General features: G+C 40.5%; 1 protein-coding gene across 2 annotated transcripts in view; it reads right to left on the bottom strand.

Annotated features, from left to right (window-relative positions):
- Nucleotides 1-26,100, bottom strand: part of NELL1 (neural EGFL like 1) — a 1,045,701-nt gene that overhangs the window by 909,442 nt on the left and 110,159 nt on the right. For both annotated transcript variants that reach the window (XM_058305642.2, XM_058305643.2), the window contains exon 3: nt 10,347-10,497. In XM_058305642.2, coding sequence (XP_058161625.1) covers nt 10,347-10,497 — 151 coding nt within the window. The remainder of the gene's footprint in view (nt 1-10,346; nt 10,498-26,100) is intronic.

Consider the following 26,100-nt stretch of genomic DNA (forward strand, 5'->3'; position numbering starts at 1 on the left):
TGGCTTCACAGGTAAATTCTACCAAACTCTCTGGAAGAACAAATACCAATCCTATTCAAACACTTCCAAAAAACTGAAGAGAAAAGAATATTACCTACCTGATCATATGATGCCAAAACTACCCTAATACAAAACCCACATAAAGACACTACAAGAAAAGAAAGCTACATACCAATCACTCTAATGAATTTAGATGTAAAAATCCTCAACAAAATACTTGCTAATCAAATCCAACAACATATCAATCGAAGTACACACCATGATCAAGTAGGTTTAAATCACTATGCAAGGATATTCAACATAAGAAAATCAATTAATGTAATACACCATGTATCAAAGGAAATAAATCACATGATCATCTCTATCAATACAGAAAAGTTTTGACAAAATAGAGCATCCTTTTTTGATAAGAAAAGCACTTCAAAAGATAAGATTAGAAGGAAATTTCCTCAACATGATAAAGGGCATATGAGAATCCCAAAGTTAACATCATACTCAGTGGTGGAAGGCTATAAGTTTTCCTTCTGAGATCTGAAACAATACAAGGATGCCCACTGTCACCACTCGTATTTAACATTGTATTAGAAGTACTTGCTTAAGCACTTACTTAGACAAGGAAAAGAAATAAAAGGCATCCAATCTGGAAAGGAAGAAGTAAAATTTTCACTATTTGAAGATGACATCATCTTATACACACAAAGTCCTGAAAAATCTATAACAAAGTTTCTAGAACTGATTACCAAGTTAAGTAAAGTGGTGGATATAAGGTGGAAATCAAGGAAAAAAATTCCATTTACAATAGCAAGTAAAGTATAATATATCTAGGAATAAAGTTAACCAAGGATGTAAAGGACTTGTTCATAGAAAAATACAAAACTTTGCTAAAAAGAAACCAAAAAAGCCCTGAATAAATCGAAGGACATTCCATGTTCATTAACTGGAAAACTAAATATTGTTAAGAATGGACTGGGAGAGAGTGTAAACTACAATGTAAACTATCATCCATGCTGTGTAGCAGTACTCCAAAATGTATTCATCAAATGCAATGAATGTGCCACACTGATGAAAGAATTCGGTGATATGGGAGGAGCGGGGATTGGGGGTGGGGAGTGGGATCCTCTTATATTTTTAATGTAATATTTTGTATGATCTATGTATCTTTCAGAAAATTTTTTAATCTATTTTTTAAAAAGATGTCAATTAAGATGAATATACAGAATCAAGGCAATCCCAATCAAAATTCCAACAGCCTACTTTGTAGAGATGGAAAAGCCAATTATCAAATTTCTTTGGAAGGGTAAGTTTCCCAAATAGCCAAAAATATATTGAAAAAAAGGAAATTAGAAGACTCACACTTCCTGACTTTAAAGCATATTTTTTAGCTATGGTGGTGAAAACAGCATGGTATTGACATAAAGATAGATACATTGACCAATGGAATTGAATTAAGAGTTCAGAAATAGCCCACACACCTATGGTCACTTGATATTTGAGAAGGCTGCCAAGTACAATTAACTGGGAAAGAATAGTCTTTTCAACAAATAGTGCTGGGAGAACTGGATATTCATATGCAAAAGATTCAAAGAGGACCCTATCAGGCTATACAAAAAAATTAATTCAAAATGGATCAAAGACCCAAATATAAGTATCAGGACTATAAAACTCCTAGAAGAAAATACAGGAAAGCATCTTCAGTATATTATGGTAGGCAATGTTTCTTAGACTTTAAACACAAAACATAAGCAATGAAAGAAAAATAGGTAAATGGGATGTACTCAAAATTTAAAACCTTTGTGCATCAAAGAACTTTGTCAAGGAAGTGAAAAGACAGCCTACTCAATGGGAGAAAATATTTGGAAACCATATATTCAATAAGAGTTTAATATCCAAAATACGTAAAGAAAAACTACAATTCAACAATAAAAACACATACAAACCAATTTAAAAATGGGCCAAAGACTTAAATAAACATTTTCCAAAGAGGAAATACAAATGGCTAAAAAACTCATGAAAAAGATGCTCAACATCACTAGCTATTAGGGAAATGTGTATCAAAAACACATGAGCTATCATTTCACAACTACTAGAATGACCACTATTTAAACAAACAAAGAAAAAAAAAAAACCAGCAGAAAGTTACAAGAGTTGAAGAGGATGTAGAGAAACAGCAACACCCCTTCATTGCTGGTGGGAGTGTAAAATGGTGCAACCGCTGTGGAAGACAGTTTGGCAGTCCCTAGGGAAGCTAGATATAGAACTACCATATGATCCAGCAATCCTGTTACTAGATATATACCAGAAGAACTGAAAGCAGGGACGTAAACAGGTATTTGTATAGCGATGTTCACAGTGGCATTATTCACAACTACTAAAAAAATGGAAGAAACGTAAGTGCCTGTGAAACAATGAATGGATAAACAAAACATGGCATATGCATACGATGGACTATTACTCAGCTGTAAAAAAGGAATGAAGTCCTGATGTAAAAAAGGATAAAGTCAAAATCCAAGCTGACTCCTTTGAAGAAAGTGACAAGGTGGTCCTAAAACTTTTATGGAAATTCAAAGGGGCTGGAATAGGCAAAACAATCTATTAATAATAGTAATCAGGATAGGCATAATGATAGACATGTATTTCAATAAAATAAAATGGAGAGTCCAGAAATAAACCCCCACACACTTAAGGCCAATTGCTTTTTGACAAGGGTGCCGAGACAATTCATTAACAACAACAACAAAAAGTAGCCTTTTCAACAAATGGTACTAGAACAACAGGATATTCACAAAAAAAGAATGAAGTTGGACCCCCACCTCACACCATATACAAAAATTAACTCAAAATGGATCAAAGGCCTAAAGTTAAGACCTAAAACTAGGGAAGTGGACTTGGCCCAGTGGCTAGGGCGTCCGTCTACCACATAGGAGGTTCAAGGTTCAGACCCTGGGCCTCCTTGACCCGTGTGGGGCTGGCCCTTTTGCAGTGCTGATGCGTGCAAGGAGTGCCGTGCCATGCAGGGGATCCCCCCGCATAGGGGAGCCCCATGCGCAACGAGTGCACCCTGACACCCTGTAAGGAGAGCTGCCCAGTGTGAAAGAAAGTGCAGCCTGCCCAGGAATGGCACCGCACACACAGAGAGCTCACACAACAAGATGACACAACAAAAAGAAACAGATTCCCCTGCCGCTGACAACAGAAGCGGACATAAACAAGAACACACAGCAAATGGACACAGAGAACAGACGACGGCGGGGGGGAGGGGAGAGAAATAAATTTTTTTTTTAATCTTAAAAAAAAAGATCTAAAACTACAAAACTCTTAGAAGAAATTATAGGAGTAAATCTTCATTGCCTTCTGTTAGGCAATGGTTTCTTGCACTAAAAGTGCAAGCAACAAAAGAAAAAATAGATAAACTGGTCATCATAAAATATAAAAACTCTTTGACTACCAAAGCATACCTCCAAAGTGAAAAGATAGCCTACACAATGGGAAAAGTTTTTTGCAAGTCATATAATCTGATAAGGGGCATATTACATTACCTACAATGTAAAGAACCATAACAAGTCAATTATTTTAAAAAGATAACCCTAATTTTAAAGACTAGCAAAAGATCTGAATAGACATTTCTCTGAAGAAGATATACAAATGACCAATAAGCACATAAAAGTTGCTCAACACCATTAGCCGTCAGGGAAATATAAATCAAACCACAATGAGTATCACTCCATGCCCACTAGGAGAGATACAATCAAAAAGTCATACAACAACTAGTGCTAACAAGGGTGAGAAGAAAATTGGAACCCTCATACATCACTAGTGGGAATGTAAAATGGTGCAGAGTCTTTGGGAAATAGTCTGGCAGTCCTTCAAATAGATAAACATAAAATTATCACCTGAGCCAGCAATTCACTCCTAGGTATATACCCAAGAGAAATGAAAATATGTCCACATAAAAATTACACATGAATATTGATAGAAGCATTTTTCACAATAGCCAAAAAGTGGAAATAACACAAATGTCTATCAACTGCTGAATGGATAAATAAAATGAATCTCTATACAATGGAATATTAATCACCAATAAAAAGGAATGAAGCCCTGATGCATGCTACAACATGGAAGAACCGTGAAAACATGCTAACATGAAAGAAGTTATTCACAAATGACAACAACATTTTGTATAATTCCATGTAAAGGAAATGTCCAAAATAGGAAAATCTATAGAGACAGAAAGTAAATTAATGATTGTCTAGGGTTGAGGAGGTAGATAGGGGAATGAGAGGCGACAGCCAAGTAATAGGGGTTTCTTTTGGGGGAAGTGAAAATATCTTAGAATTGATTGTGGTGATGAATGCACAATTCTGCAAACATACTAAAAGTCAATGGATTATTTTAAAAAGTCAATGAATTACAAAAAAAATTTGCTCATGATATCTAAAATATTGCAAATAAATATTTAATTCATCTTGATCTTGAGTGATACAATCAGGATCATCACATAAGAGAGAATCATAAAAAGAATCCAGGTTATCTGACTTTCCAGGCAACAATCTATCCACTAGATTCCAGGATCCTGTACAACTGAATAAAGAAGAGCCCCAAAACCTTGGCCATCTTACATGCCTGGTCACAGAATCAAATTAAATGTCTGCAAAATAATTTGCCCTAATGGAGCATGTGTAGCTCAGTGGTTGAGCGCCTGCTTCACTACATACAAAGTCCCAGGTTCAGTGCCTGGTACCTTCTAAAAAAAGTAGTCATTTGCCCTAAAACATTGATATCCTGATAAATAATAAGAGGAACAGAAAAATAATTAAAGATTCTCACAGATTATACATGGGAACATTTTTGGAAGTTACAGTAAATAACTTATTTTAAAATTATATACTATCATATATTCCTCTCTAAATATTTCTTGAATTTTGAGTCTCCTTAACTAGATTTTAATCCCCTAAAGAGGAAGTATCTGGGGTTCTGTATTACCCACAGCTAATGCATTTCAGAACCACAGTCAATCCGTTATACCTTTCCTTGATTAGGCTACACAAATGTAGAGCAAGTTACCATAAAATTCAGGGATAAGGGAATCTATTTTAAATTTCTTCATACTGATTTTGTTTATGAGTCAAAACCTGAGGTTTCCCTATTATAATAAATATGATCAGATGGTTCTCCATTCAATGATCAAATGGTTCTCCATTCAATGAGACCAGGTTCTATTAGAAAACTGCTGAGAGGTAAGAGAGACAGTGGCCTCAGACAACTCTGTGTAACAACTTTTTTTAAAAACCTTTCCTACAGTAAGACATTTAACAATTAATTAATTAATTAATCCCCAAAAAGAAACCTAGAAAATAGTTTCAAGACTTACGCTTAGTCAAGAAGAAAAACATTTACATTTACTAAGGGATGGCCATTTACTAAGCACCATCTTTTTCCATCCTTACAGTAATGCTGCAGAGGTGGATTATTACTCCCATTTCACAGATAAGGAAATTGAGATTCCAAGATATTTAGCTGATGTCACAAAGCCAGGACTGGAACTTCAGCCACTATCCAGGTTCTTTCTACTACAACAGCAGCTGTTTCACCCGCTTCTCACCTGCCTTTGGAAGCTCTCCTCTACTATCCCTGAGAGACCACTGAACATTCTATATATTCTACTCTTGGACAGTTGTATGGCCCTCATACTGAGACGGCCTGCATACCCAACCTTACAAAGCCAACGGGTGAAGGATATAGCCTTCCATGATTGTGAAGCAGAGACTTGGTTTTACACCTCCACCCTTGCAGAATGAGAACCTCTATTCCCCCAGGTTACAGAACACCTGCTCGCAGACACACACATCACCTTGCTTTCTTTAGGCTGGCCCAGGATCAGCCACCTCATTCTGTTGATAACATCCCCACAAAAGGATCAAGGTTCATCACATCCCTTTGAGGTTGAGAGCAAATATCTTAGTTTCTCAGCTGCTATGACAAATACCACAATGGGTTGGTTTAAATAACAGGAGTTTACTGGCTCATGGATTTATGAGGCTGGAAAGCTTGCTTCCTCCCAGGGTCTGTAGCGATCTGGCTGGCCAGCAACCAGGGCTCCTTCACTTTTCTGTCACATGGCCATGTCCTCTCCTTTCTCTTCCAGGTTCCACTGACCTATAGCTTCTGGCTCCTCCTCATGGCTTTTTTTTCTGTGTCCAATTTATTTTCCTTATAAGGATTTCAGCCACATTGGAAGAATTTGGGCACACATTAACTAATAATAACATCTTCAAAGGTTCTATTTATAAAAGGGTTCACACCCACAGAACCAGGGATTAGGATTTAAACATGATTTTTGGGGGGACATGATTCAGTCCCCAACAGTCTGCCCTCTGGGTCTGAAAAGATACGTTCTTCCCCCTTGCAAAATACATTCATTCCAGCACATCTCGAAAGACATAATCCATTTTGGAACAACTCTAAATCCAAATTTTCATCAAGACCAATTATGGCTGTGGTCCATCCATCTGTGGCCTGTGAAACCTGGAAAACAAGCCATATGTTTCCAAAATGCAATGGTGGGACAGACATAGGATAGACATCCACATTCAAGAAGGGATAAATTGAAAGGAAACCAGGGTTCATGAGTCTCAAGCAAGCCTGAAACCCAGCAGGGCAAAATTCCATTAAATTTTCAAGGTCTGAGAGTCATTTGGTGGGTTAATACTTTGTCCTTCAGGCCTGCTGGCAGTAGCCCACCCTTTTCAAGTGCTTACACAATGGCCATATTTTCTCCCCTAATGCTGTGTGGCCTAAACCCTGTACTCTCTGAATACTGCAGGTGATAGTCTCACTCTTCCTGAATACTGGTGTGTAGGAGCCATACTCTCCAAGCATTATGTGGCAGCCAAACTCTCCCCAACATGTGGGAATAGACCCCATCCTTTCCAAGCACTGGGGTGGTAACCAACCCTCCAAGTGGTAGGGTAGACCCACCCTTTTCCCTGAGTGGGTGGGCCACTCTCTTGGCCCAAGGAGATCTTTTCAGTCCAGACCTCTGCTTCCATGATTCTCCCTGTGAAGTCACTCTTCCTTCAATTCAGCCTTTCTCTGTCCCTTTTAGTCTAGGATGATAGTGCTTCTGTTCATACAAATTTTGCAAAACACTTGTTGGCTTTGCATGTAGTTCAAAGGGGCCCAAACCCTCAAACAAAAAGACTTTTCACAGATCCTTCCTGGATAATTGCATTTCCAAACCCGAATTCCTCTGAGATGTTTGATTGGATCCATGTCCAGCCACACCCTCTTTAGCATGGAGTTGCTAAGTTAAATCCTTACATGGAGTGCTGCCCTCTGGAGACTCACTTACCCAAAACTCAGAAAGTTTCCTGATGGAGCTACTTCTGGCTATCTGGATAAGCCAAGAATTCTCCAAGTCATCAATTTCTGGTTCCTTTGTACTTAAGACTTTAATTCTCAGTTTATCCCTTTCCTCTCACATCTTACTATAAGCTGCAAGAAGAAACAAGGCTGTGCCTTCCACACTTAGTTTGGAAATCTCCTCAGTTAAATATCCAAGTTCATAGCTTTTAAGTTCTGCCTTCCATCAAAAATCAGAACATAATTTTTGCAAGTTTTCTGCCATTTCATTAACAAGGATTGCCTTTTTTCCAGTTTCCAATAACACACCCATTGCTTTTTCCTAAGGCCTCATCAGAAATAACTTTGATGTCCCTATTTCTATCTTTAAAGAAATCTAGGCTTTTTCAATCAAGTGCCTCACTATTCTTCCAGCTCCTACCCATTACCCAATTCCAAAGCCACCTCCACATTTTTAGGCATTTGTAATAGCAGCACCCCACTTTCCAGTACCAAAAACTTAGTTTTGCAGCTGCTGTGACAAATTACCACACATGGATTAGCTTAAACAACAGGAATTTAATGGCTTATGGTTTTAGAGGCTGGAAAGCTTGCTTCCTTCCAGAGTTGCTATATTTTGGCTGGCCGGCAACCCTTGGGGTTCCTTGGCTTCTCTGTCACATGGGCATGGACCCTTTTTTCTCTTTCAGGTTCTGTTGATTTCCAGCTTTCAGGTCCTTCCCATTGCCTTTTTTCTATGTTCAATTTCCTTTGCATATAAAAACTTCAGCCATATTGGGTTAAGGCCCATCCACCTTCAGTTTGGCCATACATTAAGTAATAACATCTTCAAAGGTCCTATTTACAAATAGGTTCACACCCACAAGACCAGGAGTTAGGAGGTGAATATGCCTTTCCTGGGGGACATCATTCAATCCCCAAGAGCAAAGGTAAACCTCAAAGAGAGACAGAACTGTTGATCCTTATGACTCCTGTTCAATGCTCCCTCACCCCCACCCCACCCCAGAAAAAGTATGCATTTCCCTCTATTTTCTCACCTCTGTGACTACCTGCACTGTTTGCACTGCTTGATGCACTCTTCCCCATCTCTTACATACCTAAATTCTGCCCATTCTTCAATGGTCATCTCTCTATGTGGTCTTCCTTAATCATTAACCCAACATACTGAATTCAGTGCAGTTAATGTCTTTATATAATTTTGAATTTAGCCACACACTTCCTTGTTACACCACTCTATTTCTTTTATTATTTCATTCTTTTTTTCTAACTTTTCATAAGTCCATGACATGCCTCCCACATTGCCAACCTACAATATAAGTTCTTAGAAAATTTTGTTTCTTTGATTTCCCCATAAAACCTGCCATAGCACCTAGAACACAAATCCATTTCATAAATATTTTCAACTAATATAGAGGAGGCTGGTATTCTACTCACTAGTTCATCAGAATCACCCAGGACAACTAACAAAAGGATGATGATGGACAATGCCCATCCCAGGAAGTGGAGTGTGTCTGCACCTGCAAGCAATATAGTTTCATCCATCTGTCCCATGGGATCTAAGCCTCCTCTCAATCAGACGCAGGGTGGGTATCCCATACCAAAATCTTCAAGATTGAGGAGTGAACAAATATAAGGGGAAAAAGCAACTATGGACTTAAGTAGACTTATTATTATTCTAGCAATGGAAGAACCTCTATCATTACTATAAAGGCAGTAGCCACCATAGGTTCTGAGGGGAGGGAGAGGGAAGAAAATGTGCAACAGGGAGGGCATTTTGGGGACACTGGAATTGTTCTGTGTGACATTGCAATGACAGATATAGGCTATTATACATTTTGTCAAAGCCTATAAAATTGTGCAGGGCAAAGTACAAAGTATAATGTAAACTATAGTCCTTGGTTAGCACAATGCTTCAATATGTGTTCATCAATTTCAACAAATGTAATACACTAATGGAAGATGTTAAGGTGGAAAAGTATGGGGGGACAGTATATGAAAATTCCCTATATTTTTGACATAACATTCATGTAATCTAAAACTTCTTTAAAAATTAAAAGTAAAAAAAATATTTTTAAAGCAGAAAAAAAATCTAAAAAATAAAAGCATTGCTTTGAATCCCATAACAAAGTGGTCTTTCTAAAACTTAAAACCTTTACATGACTCCCCATTGCCTATGAGGACTTTAGTCCAAGTTTTCTACATGGGATAGAAGCTTTTCAATGATCTAGCTCCCATATACCTTTCTAATAGCATCCCTCACTACCTATCTCAAACTCCTCATAATCTCCCCCACACACACCTTTATGTTCCAACCTCTTACCCATTCACCCTTTCCACCTCAAAATCATGAAAACTTATTTTTGAAATGTTATTCTCCCCACCCCTTATTCTTTTCCATTTAGTCTGTCAAATATCTATTTACTTTTTTCCTTACATAGCCATTATTCTTTCTGAAGCCATTCTTGGTCACCACCACTCTTAGTTAAATTAACAACTCTTTTACCTTTTGCTCCCTAAAAAGAGACTTCTATCATTTCATCTCTGAAATTTTCTGATATTTCTTTTTTCCATCTTCCCTACTAGTTTATGTGATTTTAAGGTTACAAATTCTGTATTATTCATCCAAATATGCCCAGTGTCAATCACAGCTTCAGCATAAAATAAACACATAATAAATGAATTGTTGTTAAGTATAAGATAACTAATCAACTTGCTTGATGACCTAAAAATCATAGTAAAACTAAGAATCTGATTTTCTAAGAGCAGAAGATAGGTGAGAAAGAAAACTCAAGAGGGGTCCTTGGAGAGGAAACAAGAAAGTCACTTTTCCCAAAATAAGTTCTTGTTCCAAAATACATTAATTAATGTTATCAACAGAAAGAAAGCCCCAAATAGCTAAATGTTTCCATTGAGCTCTAAATTCCAAAGCCTTCTGTATTGTCCATTAGTCCTAAGTAGACTTTCAAAAGTTGACAGAGCTTTCTTACCTGTGCTCCAATTCTCTAATGGACAGAATCACCCCTGAAGAAGATGGCTTCTGCTGGATGGTAGCCAGAAAGGTGAATTCACTCTTGTTCCGGAACAGCTGAATTAATTTCTCACTCACATGGGGAGCTGCGTGGATCTCTCTTTCTATATCTAGAAGTCAAGAAGAAGGAACAGGATAAATAGGAGGGGAGAAAGAGGAGAAGAGCAAGGAGAAGGAGAAGAAATAGGAAAGAAAAAGAGGAAAATGAACATAAGAGGGAAAAGGAGAAAGGATCTGCAGTTAAAAATGTCATGTCCAAAGGACCCAGCTTGCATTTTTTGTTTTCCCCTCCTGTCAAATAACTCTCAATTTCAGGAGCCATCCACCATGCCATACAGCTGTATTCATTCAATGCAAAACCCAAAAATGCCATCTCTATCACCATAACCACTAGTCACTTTGACATGTTCACAATTGGCCATCCAGTGATTTCCTGACAGGAATTCTGACAGGACACTGCACAATTCAGCCTGCTGTAAACAGAATAAGTTGCTGTAAATAAGGTAAGAGGCAGTCAGATAAATGGTGTCTTAAATTCAAAGAAATCTGGGCTTAGCAAGACCCAAATGGTGTTCAGCTGGCACCAATTTCACTTTTCTCCGTGGACTCAGTTTCCTTGTCCCCCAGAGTATCTAAGAAAATCTGCCCTTGCCTTGTAGCTAGCAGAGAATTACTAGTGCTAACAATGCCAGGGAACTCTGCCTTTGCTTAAAGAATAAATGCAAGGCATGCTCATGATCCATAAGCGTGCTTGGAATTTCTCTGTAAACATGCAATGGATGACTTCCTCATGAACTATTTATTAAGGTTGGGGCCAATCCAGCAGGTCTAGAAGCCAGGAATCTTTCTTTCTCCAACATTCCCATAATGAGAGCCATCCATCATTTCAAATTCAGACTCACCCTTGTCATGATAAACCAGGTGCTATCTCATTACTTTATACTACACTTCCTCGCTTCAGAAAGGGGGAAATGAGCGAACAGAGTTAGAGAAAAATTATTCAGAGGATGATAAAAGAACTCCAAACACATGTGCAGTGGCTTCCTCTCACACTCTATCTCCTCTAGTTGTATGATAACTACTTGGTTATGTCTCCAAAACTGCACTTCAAAGGCTGCTTTGCCCAAGCAACATCACAGACTTATATATGGACCTTGCAGGATCTCATCCCAAAGCACATCGTCTAACAAATTCTCAACCATAGGCCTCAGTCTTCTCACCTGCAAAATCAATGGACAGACTAAGTGATCTCTACAGAGCACTATTCTATAACTAGTGCTCTATAATTCTATGAACTGCAGTTTCAAGGATGTAGCAGAGAAAAACACCACAGTGTTTTGCAGATGTAAAAGTCTATGCTACAGATGGCATGAAGCAAGGATGGTCCTCTACCTTGGAAGTATACAGGCAAAGCACTCTGTCAACATAAAACCCATCTGGATGACATTCACTTGTCTGCCCCAAGAAAGACCTTCACTATATGACTATTAAGTGACACACTGTCAGATACTTTGTCAAGAGCTGAGATAAGAGGCAGGCACTGAAAAAAATGTTCCTATGCCTTCCACAAAATCCAAGCCAAAGACTTCTAGGAAGATACTTAAAATCTACTAAATATATGTAAAATCATTTTGAAAACTAGAGAGCATAAGCAAATACTGTAACTACTTTTTTCATTGTTTACTTTTGGGCAAAGATCCTCACAATAAATTCTCCCTAGAATTTTGTGCACCAAAAATATTCTTTTCTCAAGGTTAACTTATATGTTTACTTTGGTCAAAAAGAACACATTTTTTTAAACTCATCATTTCAGGAATCAACTGACTGGTAGTGGCTGCCTGGAGAGCTCATTTGAGAAAGGTTCTAGGATTTGGGTTCCATGAAAAGAGGGTTATGATCACTCAGCAATGCCTGCTGCAAATACAAATGTAGGCAGGTACTGATGATCCCCAGATTTATATCTCTAATCCCAACCTCTCCCTTAAGCAACAGAGTGCCTGTTTAGTATCTCCTGAAAAATGTCTAATAAGCATTTCAAGTTGTATATGCCCATAACAGAGCTCATGGTCTTTCCGCAGCCAAACCCTCTATTTTCCAGTCTCAGTAGATTGCACAATGCAGTTCTTCAAGTCAAATAATTAGAAAATGGTCTTGATTTATTCCTTTTCCGTACCCTCCACATACAGTCCAAGAGCAAGTCATATATGGGCTCCCATGTCTGGAATCCATCCACTTCTTCCCAACTTCCCAACTACTGTCCAAGCCACCATCATCTCTCCCTAGGACACCTCCCATAGCTTCCTAACCAGTTTCCCTGTTTCCATCTCCTCACCATTTTCTACCCAGAAGCCAAAGCATTCTTTTTAAAGCATAAATGATCCATTCCAGTTTCTTGCTTAAAACCATCCAACAGCCTTCTTTTCTCCTAGTATATAATCCAAACTCTTTGGCATGGCCTGCAAAGCCACACACAAACTGGCTCCTGCCTGGGTCTCCTGCCCCATTTCATACTCTTCTCCTTGGTTGCCAGAAGAACACACCAAGCCCACTCCTGCCTCACCAGCTTTATATTCTCCTGTCCAGAGAGCTCTTCTCCTGCATCTTCACATTCACTGGCACCTTCTTATCCCTCAACTTTCACTTCAAATGCAACCTCCTTGCCACTCTCTCCAAAGCAGGCTCTCCATTGTCTCCCTAGCACACCTCCGTTTATATTCTCCTTACCAATTATCAAAATATATGTATTGAGATCCATTTACCATTTCCTTATATCAGTTTATCACTTGTTTCATGTTTGTGGCTTATTTTCTGTCCTTCCTCCACTAAAATGTGAGCTCCACGAGGGTAGGCACATTTGTTTATTCACTGTCATATCTACCCACAATCGTTATTGCTTGGCACAAAAGAGGAATCCATATTCATTAATGTCCTTGCCATTTATTTTTCTCATTTATATTGCCACTTCAAGTAGCCAAAAACGTTAGTCAGAAAACACTTTCAGGAAACTAGGAGATAAATGTGTACTTCTCAAATGCCAGTGGCTGCCAAACTAGAGAAAATGATGATCAATGCCAGTTCAGCCCATTCTCTTTACCAGAAACCCCACCTTACAGTCTGATTCAGTCCTACTACCCTTCTGCTCACCCAACCCTCCCAGAAAACTGAATGTTTCTTAAGTCAGCTTTTCTCATTTCTCTTTATAAATGATTGGCACTTTGAAGTAAAAGAGACTCCATTAGTACTCACCAGAGGGAAATGTAAGAGACATCTATTTTGATACATGGAAACTTTATGTGCATTCTCATTTTCAGAATATAAGCCCTTTCAAGTAAATGTTCACCATAATTCAGCAACTAAAAGAATATTAGAAAGTAATCCCACTACTTCTTACAACAAAGAGACAAGTACACTGGACTAGGTTTTCAAGAAACTGAGGACTACTCTGAATATTGCCAATAACTAGCTGTGTGTCCTTGGGTAAGAAACTTTACCTTTCTGAGCCTCACACTTCACATCTGAAAATTGAGGCAATAGAACTATTTCAGCTCCAAGATCTTTCCTAGCTCCAAGATTTGTCTCTGTTAATCTCTTTACCCTATTAGCCATATGGCAAAAAAGAACACAGTATGTTTTCCTGCTATAAAATGGCCCAATTCTATGGTTTTTCTCCTCAAATCAACATAGAACATAAAGTTGACCATTATTGAAAATAGATATGTCATCTGCTTTGCAGCAATCTGCTTTTCTCCTGGACTTAAAAGACTAACTAAAGATAATATGGCCTGTGCATGAATTCAGACTTATCTAATTCTATATCCAATTATGCCTAGAAAGTCAATTAAGTGATATAGGCTCTATAGACTGGATATTCAGGAAGGATGCAGACTGAACATGTATTCGAACTTACATCCAGATGGAATGTGGCCAGAGAGAGGCTGGAGAATTCCCAGTTAATTCAAACTTATCTGGAATGTGGGGGATATGTTCATTCGAAACCTATCTGGTACTCAGACAACACTTAAAACTCTAAGAAACTAACAAAGAAAGTCCTTTTTGCATAAAAGCACCCTTTGACTCCCACTCCTACATCCTCTATATAAAAGGGACCCCAAAATCTTATTCAGGGCTCGGTTTTTTGGACAGAAGTCTGCCAGGCCTGGCTGGCTGTTAAAAAATCTTCCTTCTCAGAGATTTCTCGCATCCTGGCCTTCAATACCGCGATCACCCTACTTCTCTCTGCCGCAAAAAAGAAAACCAATAAATGAGAATCTATAATAAATAATGTACTTCTGTATTCAACCACTATAATGTGTGTTTGCTATATTATTTGAGAATACTGAATTCTGCTATAAAAAGCAAGAAAAAGTGGACTTGATAAAATTCTTAAGAAGTATTAAATATAGGTAGCAAGTTAGAAACCTGTGAAACTTTTTTTTAAGATTTATTTATTTATTTATTTCTCTCCCCTTCCCACCCACCCTGGTTGTCTGTTCTCTGTGTCCATTTGCTGCGTCTTCTTTGTCTGCTTCTGTTGTTGTCAGCGGCACAGGCATCTGTGTTTCTTTCTGTTGCATCATCTTGTTTTGTCAGTTCTCCGTGTGTGCGGCGTCATTCCTGGGCAGGCTGCACTTTCTTTCACGCTGGGCGGCTCTCCTTTCAGGGCGCATTCCTTGCGTGTGGGGCTCCCCTACACGGGGACACCCCTGCGTGGCAGGGTACTCCTTGCACGCATCAGCACTGCACATGGGCCAGCTCCACATGGGTCAAGGGGGTCCGGGGTTTGAACCGTGGACCTCCCATGTGGTACACAGATGCCCTAACCACTGGGCCAAGTCTGCCGCCCTGTGAAATGTTTTAAAGATAGATCAAATAAATGGAATGCAAGTGTGCTGAACATACCGGGGGGGGGGGGGGGGGGGGGACGGGGACACTGACTAAGAGTGTTACTTATAAATAGAATGGGGTGGGAAGGGAAGACCAAGTCATAACATACAAATTATGTCACCTTCAAAATGACTGTTATATCATCCCTAAATCCACCACCATTGTCGACAGCCATTACAATCTGATCCAACTGTGTACACTCCCAGAGAAATCCTGATAAAACCCATCATTGCTCACCAAATTAACTGGTGACCTACAGCTGTGCCCAGGCATACTTGCCCCTGTGTCTCTCCAATAGAGCAAACATGTTGGCTCCAGGCACCTCCCATTTGCTGAACCCTGTTTTCTTCAACCTCAGCCTCTGGACCTTGTAACCATACCTTCAACCAGGTAAGCTGATGTGCAGAGAGAGAGAAAGAGACTGGATAAGCATAATTCATAATCCAAGAATCAAGTGGTTTGGACATTCTACCCTAAGGATTCTTTGCATCCTATTCCAAGTGTTTTCACTACACCACCTCTTGCCCTTGCTTATTTATGGAGATTTTCCATTGATTTAATGTCACATGAGTCATGCATCTGAATTTGGCCTGTGAGGCTTTCTGATTTGTGACCCCTGGAAGCATACTTCAAAGCTACTATTGCATCAAAGTAATTTCCCACATAACAATCACTTAAGGTGACTATTTTACATTTTAAAAAAAGAAAGAAGGAGGGAGGGAAAAAGGACATTCTAAATAGTATTCTGAGGTTTTGCATGTTAACAAGTGCTAACTCAGCAGCAAGGGTTAAGTGCTTTTTTGTTCCAGGGTCAAATGGTTCTACCCAGTCATTTTTAAAAGAAAGACTAAAAATGCTAATGCGATGATTAAGCGTCAGAAAAAAAGTGTTGGGTGCAGGGAGGAGACTGCAGAGTAAAGAAGGTAAGAAATTAAATGATGGCATTCACACGCTGTTCTCTGCCTAATACAGAAACTACTTCATTTCCTTTTTCCCTGATTTACAGGGTGAGGATGGTGTTGAATTTAACTGTCAACAAACATATACCGCTGTTTCCTCTGTGCCCAATACTGAGGAAAGAAATGTAAAAGTAGTTTCTGCCCTCAAGGATAGACACATAAGGACAGACATAGATACATAAGCAAGACAGTTTCCTGGTGACAAAATTATAGAGAAGAGCAGTGTACAAGGAGAATGGGGCCCGGGGAGGTTGAGAATGACTTCACAGAGGAAGTGCCACTGAACATGAATCTAAAAAGATGAATAAGCATTTAGTCAGGCAGGAGAGAGAGGGAGAAACGGGCATTCATTGCAAGATCACAGTAAGTACGTGAACATCCACGTGTTTTTTATTAACTTGGCATTTTTCTTTCCCTTGCAAGCATCACTCTCACTGAAAAGTCCAGCAGGGAAATTCAAGCTAATATTGGAGGGTGTTCTCCAGCTCCTGTCTGGCCAAGGGGCACCAGATTAGAAGTAGTGTACGGAACAAGATTTCCACTGCTGTGCCCACTAAGGAGCGGTGAATCATGGACATACAAACATACCAGGGCAGCCCACCTCAGCGCTGACCGACCGAGAAGGCCGGCGATGTTTTAGTAATTACAGTATACTTAGACAGAGAACCTCCAAACACAGAGTCCTGATACAGACATGTCACGTGCTTCTTCCCTGAGTACCAGTTTAGCTCATGGGAAAGTTAGTCCCAATAGGCAAAGCAAGACTCACGGGTTTGAAACGGCAGGCTTTTCATCTCTGAGGGCAGAGGAAATGTGGCAGTCCAGAACTGCCAAACATCCGCAGGGACATTCACGCTGTGGGGTGGGAGGGAGGCACAGGTCCCACTGTTGGGTCCTGTGACCCTTCTATGAGAAGGGCAGGTGTTACTGATCCGAGCAGCTTTCTAAAAAATAAATCACTAGCAGAAAGTAGTTGGGACACCGGGAGTCTCCCACTTGATGTGTTAGGGATTTCTGTCTCCACTAACAAGTTCTCAACGACATTCCATTAAGTCGCCATTAACTCCAGAAACCAGAAGATAAAAAGCAAATATGAAGGGGAAAAAAAGCAAATATGTGCTGTAACTGCTTTGCACATATCATTCCACTTTACAACCCTAGGAACAGGCATTGTTATTATTCCTACTTTACAGATGAGAAAACTATGGCCTCCAGAATGTACAATTTCCACTCAGCTCAGAAGTCACAGTGCTCAGTTCCAACTCGAGCAGACTGGTTCCACAAGCTCATAACTGTGCCATATCTGCTACTTCTGTTTGTCAGCGCATGATCTCAGTGCTTGCTGCATGTGGAAAAGGGGCAAATCATCATATACCCAGTGCCTACCAGTTTTTATTCATGCAGTAAACATTCATTAATAAGTAAGTGAATGATCTATTCGTACATCCCCTATGAGGTAAATATCAACATCCCCGTTATAAAGGTGAAGAAATCAAGGCACAGAGAAGTTTTATGGCTTGCCCAGGGTCATATGGCACGTGAGTGGAGGCAGAGTCAATCCTGACCACCACCTGTCCCCTCTCCCTCTCCTTCCTGCTGCACTCCAGCCACACAGCCTCTTCTTTTTTCCCGGGACCTGGTCCTTCCCACCTCAGTGCATTCTCATCAGCAGCAACCTATCTTCTTTCCTTCTTCTCTCATCCTTTGGATTCTAGTTTGTTATCCTGTCTTCCCAGCATTCTCTGATCACCCCAGGCCACCTCAGAGTCCCTAAATTTTCTCTTTCATGGCATTTATCACAGCTGGTAATCATCAGGGTTTTCTGGGTATAATCATTTTTTACTGGTCATCTTGCCCACTAGACTGTAAATTGTATGGGGAAGTGTTAACCAATATATTCTTGGCACCTAACACAGTGCCTGGCATGTGGTAGGCCCTCAACAAATGTTTGGTGAATTAATAAATTATGTCTTGAACATATAATCTGGAACACACTATAAGATAAGTATATCAAAGATACTCCAATGTAACCCCAATTTGTTGAGACTACATTAAAATAATGAACCACTCAGGGAATAATAGAGCCAGTTAGGCATTCCCCAGTAGGGGAACTAAACCTAAGGAATCCTGTGGCACATAGTATTAAATAATTTTTTGTAATTACTATGTATCTCAATCAAAAGAGAGTCTAGTGGCCCCATCATTTCACTAGTTAGATAGGCACGACAAGACAGCTGAGCTCTTCTTACACACAGTGGAAAAAGCCTGTAACAAAAATCAGTGCACCCCCTTTGTCACTAAGAAATCAGCAAACTGTAACCACTCCTCTTTCGGCTGCCTCGCCAGGCTGCCTCTTTAGCTGCCAACAATCAAATCTCCCCCCTCTTCCCCACTCCTCCATCCCCATCTCAGATGGAAGCCGGAACAAAGAGAGAGGTAAAGCATGGATGCCAATTCCAACCTGCCAATTCCAACTGAATCACACAAGAGGAGACCAAACAGAAAAAGACTGCTGAAAAAGATTTTTAATATGATTAAGAATGTACTGTATAGCATAAAAAGCTATCCAACAGTAAGGAATGGTTAAGTAAATTATGGTATATGCACACAGTCGAAAATTATATATGATAACATAATGATACCAAAGGTATTAAAATAATAGGAAAATTCCTAGGCAATAATATCAAACAGTTTCAGAATGGTATATACAACATAATATCAAGTATATAAGAAATTTACTTAGTGATACTTAACAGAAAAATAGGAATGGCCTTCAATCAAAAGGTTCACAATTAGGAGCTAAGCTGAGTGAAATTTTCATTTTTCCACATTCCTGAATTTTCCAGATTTTCTCTAAGAATTATTGTAAGGAAAAACAATTACTTTTATGCTAAAATAAAAGAATGTATCATGGAAACAAAGGAGAAGCAGGAAGGGCATCCTACAAAAGAAAAAACAACCACCACTCATCTCACATAGTCATGTATCTGTAAATCAGCAAGAACTGATTCCTTCCAGCCAACTTCAGCGAGGCTTGGCTTCCCATGGACTACTATCCTCCCCCATGGAGGGGATTAGTTGGCTCCCTGGATGGTCTGCTGGGGCATTTCAACAGAAACAGTTTCCAGCTCCCTCTGATCAGACCCCATGATGGAGTTGAGGTGTGTTTGGGCTATAATTGGCAGTCAGGCTTCCTCAGGGGTCATTTTAATTCACATACTGTCAAGAGTCTGAGTACTCCACGGTGTGCCCACTGTGTGCCCACCACATAGAGTTTGAAATAGCATGCAGAAAAGTTTGGTGCCTGCAAGGGAGAACATTGTTTCCAGCAAGGGATACTGTGACAGTTTGAATCTGGTGAATCCCAAGAAGAAATAGATTATGTTTTTTAACTAATCCATTCCTGTGCGGGTGAGACCCTTCTGACTGGACGTCAATGAGGCATGACTCAGGTCAAGTCTCTGTCCTCTTGCTGTCTGATATAAACAGAGACACAGAGAGAAACACATACAGGAAAAAGGAAGCTGCCATTTTTGACCCTGCTATGTGAGAGAGGGCTCAAGGATTGCTAGCAGCTAAAGCTTAAGAATAAAGCCTCCAAGAGGCTAGACTACAGAGCAGCTCAAATGGAGTCAAGCCATTCCTTATGTCCAAGTAGCAGGATGCCAGGATTAACAGTAGCTGACTTTGATGAGAAAGCTTCTCTGACAGTGCTTTGATTTGGACATTTCATGGCCTCATAACTGTAAGCATTTATCCCTAATAAATTTTCCATTATAAAAGCCAACCCATTTCTGGTACTTTGCATTGGCAGCCCTGTGGCAAACTAAGACAAATGCTCTCCAGGTTCTTATAAAAGGCAAGAAGACCAGTCCTTTTCCCTGCTTTCTGGAAACCACCCAGCATCCATTCATTCATTGGCTCATTCATTCTTCACTTCAAAAAAAAATGTTGGGGAACAGCAACAATCCCCCTAGTGCAATGGCTAAGACCAATAAGGATGGTCCAACAATGAGCCCTTGATGTTAAAGACTATGCTTGTGGGCCTGTGGGCCTGTGGGCCTGAATTAAGAACTAGGCCTAGAGCTGCAGGGTGCCTAAGAGCTATCTCCTGAGAGCCTCCATGTTGCTCAAATATGGCCAGTCTTGAAGCCAAACTCAGCTTGTAAATGCACTGTCTTTCCCCCAGCATGGGACATGACTCCTGGGGATGAGCCTCCCTGGCACCAAGGGATTACTACCAAGTACCAGCTGATGATGTGGCTGGAGAACAACCTTGAATAAAAGGGTCAACTCAGACCAGCAGAATATCTTAGCCTACATGTAATATCAGGAGTTAAAAATGCTTTCTGACCTTGAATAAAAGGGGGAAAATGGAAAGGACAAATAAGTTTATATGGCTATGAGTCTCCAAAAAAGAGCCAGGAGGTCATCAGAGGGGTCACCCTTATGCATACCTCAGCAGTGTCCCAGAGACAGTCCATGGCAGGTGGACTTCAGTGCCATGTCAATTGGCCCTACTTTGGAGTTTGTGTTCTTGAATATGATGGAGTTGGACTCAGGTGTGATCTTTGTTCACAAGCCTCTCCCTTCACTTTTACCAGACCTGTGGTTGGCGCTGGGGTTTAGTGTATACTCAGAGGACCTGAATCTCTGGACTGTCCAGGTGATAGCCAGGCCCTGAGCCTCAACAGACTTGGAACTCCTACCCTCTGGTTTATTGGACTTACCCCAGCCAGCTAACAGGGAGGTGAAGAAGGTCAACCACCATACCAGGGAGCCAAGAGTGCCTATAACTGCAAACAGGAGAATTGCATCTATCATCCAAGTGGAATCTAAGCACCCTCTCAATACAGAGATGGAGCAGACATAACCATCCCAGGGTCCACAGAATGGAGGAATAGAGTACGGATTAAAGTGGACTTACTGGTACTCTATTCTGGAACTAATGTGATTAGTAATGGAAGTAAATGTAGCACTCTGATGGAGAAAGTGGCCATGGTAGCTGCTGAGGGTGGGGAGTGGGAAGAAGAGATGTGATGTGGGGGCATTTTCAGGACTTGGAGTTGTCCTGGCTGGTACTGCAGGGACAGTTAGTTACTGGACACTGTATGTCCTCCCATGGCCCACAGGATGGACTGGGAGAGAGTGTAAATATAATGTGGACCATTGACTATGTGCTGCAGCAGTGCTCAGAGATGTATTCACCAAGTGCAATGAATGTCCCATGATGATGGAGGAGGTTGTGGTTATGGGAGGAGTAGAGTGAGGGGAGTGGGGAGATATACAGGGACCTCATATTTTTTTAATTTAACATTAAAAATAAATAAATAAATAAATAAATAAAGATTAAAAAGAAGAAGAAAAAAGATACTATATAATAGGAAAACAAGAATTTTAAATATATGTAGTATTATATATATGAAATAAATAAAAATGAAATTTAAAAAAAATGTTTGAGCACTCCTCTGAACTAGACACAAGAGATGCAAAATTGACTAAGACATATCTTCTATCTTCAGTGGACTAAGTTTCTACTAATGAAGACTCAAACATAAGTGAGTGTGAACTGTTCAGTTATTCAGTTCAGAGACAAAAGAAAAGTGGGCATGCTCAGGAGACTTTGGAGAGCTGGAACATCCTAGAGCAGGACCAGAGAGGGTCTCATGAGATGCTTGTTTTCCCAAATAATGGACAGCCTAAGGTAGTAGTTAAGAGTATAGTGTCAGGACCTTGCAGTTTGGTTCAGATTCCAACATCGCCTCTTTTTAGCTGTGTAACCTTGCTCAAATTAATCTCTCTGTGCCTCAGGTTCCTCATCATAAAAATTGGAATAAGACTAAATCTACCCAATTGGAGTACAATGAAGATTAAATCTTTAATACATGTTAAGCTCTTAAAACAGTGCCTGCTACATACAAAACATTTGACAATTCTTAGCTTATTTGGAATACCACTGGAGAAGGCCCTGGGTCAGGAAATGGCTGGGATTACAGGCCATGTGAGCCTTGGGTCTGCAGCTCAGACTGAAGTAAATGCTAAGCTTATGGCTGTGGCCCAGTGGGAGGGCAATGGGCAGCTGAGCAGGGATTGCCAGCCATGGCTGATGGCTGGTTAAGGGCCGGTTCTAACTCTATTCTGTTGGAGGAAGAGGGGAAGTGGGGGAGGAAAAAGAGAAGGAGAAGCAGGGGAAGGAAGGATGAGGAAGAGGATGAGGAAGAGGAGGAGGAGGAGAAGGAGGAGGAGAGGAGGAGGAGGAGAAGAACTCCCAGTCACTCTCATCTATGTCCAGCCAACCAAAATCCAAACATTTTTCAGTTTTTACTATTTGTTATATGCTGAGTTAAAGACTTTATGCTTGAAATATATTAATACAGCACCCTAATGATGCCAATATTGCTATCACCATATCATAGATGAAGTACAAAGAGTTAAGGAGGAAATTGATGAACTCAACAGACCAATCACAAATAACAAGACTAAATTAGTAAAAAACCTCCCAACTTCCCAACTAAGAAGAGCCCAGGACCAGACAGCTTGAATTCTACCAAACATTCCAGAAAAAACTAACATCAATCCTGCTAAAACTTTTCCAAAAAATAGAAGCAGAAAGAACATTGCCTAACTTATTCTATGATGCCAATAATACCCTAAAACCAAAGCCAAACAAAGATGCCACAAGAAAGGAAAATTATAGACCAATCTCTCTAATGAATCTAGATGCTAAAATCCTCAACAAAATAATTGCTAATCACATTCAACAACACATGAAATGAATTACACACCATGACCAAGTGGGTTTCATTCCTGGTATGCAAGAATGGTTCAACATAAGAAAATCAATCAATGTAATGCACCACATAAACAGATCAAAAGAAAAAATAATCACAAGATCATCTCTATAGATGCAGAAAAAGTAGCCAACAAAATGCAGCACACTTCCCTAATAAAAACACTGCAAAGGATAGGAATAGAAGGAAACTTCCTCAACATGATAAAGGGTATATATGAAAAACTGACAGCTAGCATCATATACAATGGTGAAATCCTAAAAGCTTTCCCTCTAAGATCAAGAAGAAGACAAGGATGCCTGCTATCCCCAGTCCTTTTTAACATTGTATTAGAAGTACATGCTCAAGCACTTCGACAAGAAAAAGATATGAAAGGCATCCAAATTGGAAAGAAGTCAAAATTTCACTATTTGCAGACAACATGATCCTATACAGGAAAGCCCTCAAAAATCTACAACAACAAAGTTTCTAGAATTTATAAATGAGTTCAGTAAAGTTACAGGTTATAAGATCAATGTGCAAAATTCAGTAGCATTTCTATACACCAAAAATGAGGAAGAAATCAAGGAAAAAATACCATTTACAATAGTAACTAAAAAAACAAATACCTGGGAATAAGTTTAACTAGAGATGTAAATGACACACAGAAAACTACACAACACTGGTAAAGGAAATCAAAGAAGATTTAAATAAATGGAAGAATATTCTTGTTCATGGATAGGAAGACTAAATATCATTACGATGCCTATACTACCCAAACTAATCTACAGATTTAATACAATACCAATAAAAATTAACACAGCATTTTTTTATTGAATTGGAAAAACTATGAAATTTATTTGGAAGGGCAAGAGGCCCAGAATCGCCAAAGACATATTGAAAAATAAAAATGAAATCCGAGGAATCATATTACCAGACTTTAAAATATACTACAAAGCTACAGTGGTCAAAACTGCATGGCAGATCTGAGGAGAGTTGAGGGGGCAAGATGGCGGCTGAGTGAACATCCCTGTTAGGGTCTTCTGCAGGGAATCGGCTGGGCGGCGTTGGAGACTCTTTGGGACCGGATTGTTTCAGGATTTTTGCTGGTCCGGAGGTGTCTGGACATCGATTTGGAGGGAAGGTAACAGAGAGGATCCATCTGTGAAATATACACGGAGATCCCAGCTACCTGTAGAGGATTCCCTCCTTGGGTAGGCGGAGACGAGGCATCTAGCCCCGCTCGGTGGGGCTGAGCCAGGCCGGGCCGCAGCAGCGGACGCCAGAGCCGGGCCGGGCTGCGCCGGCGGCGAGCGGGGCCGGGCGGGGCCGAGCCGGGCCGAGCCAGGCCGCGGCGGCGTGCGGAGCCGGGCGGGGCCGGTTCAGGCCGCGGCGGCATGCGGAGCCGGGCGGGGCCGGTTCAGGCCGCGGCGGCGGGCGGCGGATGCCGGAGCCGGGCCTGGGCCGCTGTAGCGAGCGGAGCCTGGCGGAGCCGGGCCGGGCCGCGGCGGCGTACGGAACCGGGCGGGGCCGGTCCAGGACGCGGCGGCGAGAGGCGGACGCCGGAGCCGGGCCGGGCCACTGTAGCGAGCGGAGCCGGGCGGAGCCAGGTCAGGCCGCGGCAGCGTAAGGAGCCGGGCAGAGCCGGTCCAGGCCTCGGCGGCGGGCAGTGGCGGGCGGAGCCGGGCCTGCGGAGGGGTTTCTGTTCTTTGTTTTTGTTTTTTTGTTTTTTTTTTTTTTGGAGCATCTGCAGTACTGGGGAGTTCATGGGCCCTGGGCGGCCTATTGGGGGTTTGTGGGAAGGGAGGTGCTTGCAGACCCATTTGGGCAGACAGACGGGGGGTTTTAGGGCAAAGCGGGGGTAAGTTGTTGCTTTAGATAGTGTTGCAATTCTGACACGTGTATAACTGTATCTCTCTTCCCCCTATCCGTTCCCCACCGTTTGCCCATCCTCTTTTTCTTTCTTCCTTTCTTCTTGTCTTTCTTTTTTTCTTTATTATAATTAGTTTTTTTTTTTTCGGTTTTCTCTTTCCCTCTTGTCCCTCATCTTCCACTCATTTTATTTTAATTCAAGTATACAATAGGTGCTACAGGGAACACCTCACATTTGCTGGGTTTTCCCATCCTCCACTGCCTCATTTCTGTGTGAACTGATTTAGGCTACCTACACTATCCCCCTTCCCCTGCATCTTGATATCCACTATCATCTACTGTCTCTCCTATATTCCACCCCCACCTCCCGTTCTTTGATCCACAAAGTGTCTAACTCTTAATTTCTAATACCTTTGTTCTGTTTTCTGTCTGTTATCCACTCTTGAAACTCCTACCTTTCTTTTCTTTTTCCCTCTCTCATGAAAACAATAGCTTTGTAGTTCATACCATATTCCTCCCATATTCAGTCATCTACTTCATAAAAGGTACTCTACCTACAGCTATAACTCTATACAATCTACATGAATCTAACCTCCATCCTCCCAGATCTCATATTCTTGCTTTGTTAACATACATCACCAATACTACTTTACACTTTTCCCTTGCTTACACAATTGCCTTTCCCCAACACTAACACTTTCCTCTAAAGTGAACTTAACCAACAACAAGTAACTAGAATAAGAAGAAAAAAGTGACAAAGAGAAGAGATAACACCTATGCAAAAATAACAACTAATTAACCTCCAAGAGCAGACAAAGAAGCCAAGGAACTGATTAAATTCGTCAAAATAAAGAGATGACCAGAAAGCAACAAAAATCTACAAACCAAACCAATAATCAGGAAAACATGGCTGAATCCAATCAACAAACCAATAATCACGAAGGGGAGCAAAACTTGGCACAAGCAATGAAAGATCTCAGAACATTTATCACCGACAAATTTGATGCAGTAATGAAAGAGGTTAACAACATGAAGACATCACTTGGAGGGGAAATTGCAGACATACGCAAAAACATAACAGATATGATGGGAATGAACACCACAGTTCAAGAAATCAAAAATACACTTGCAGCAAATATCAGCAGACTAGAAGAGACAGAGCAGAGAATTAGTGATGTGGAAGACAGTACATCAGAAATCAAACAGATAGTAGAAGGGGTCAATAAGA

The sequence above is a fragment of the Dasypus novemcinctus genome, chromosome 10 (genome assembly GCF_030445035.2).
Source record: "Dasypus novemcinctus isolate mDasNov1 chromosome 10, mDasNov1.1.hap2, whole genome shotgun sequence".
NCBI lineage: Eukaryota > Metazoa > Chordata > Mammalia > Cingulata > Dasypodidae > Dasypus > Dasypus novemcinctus.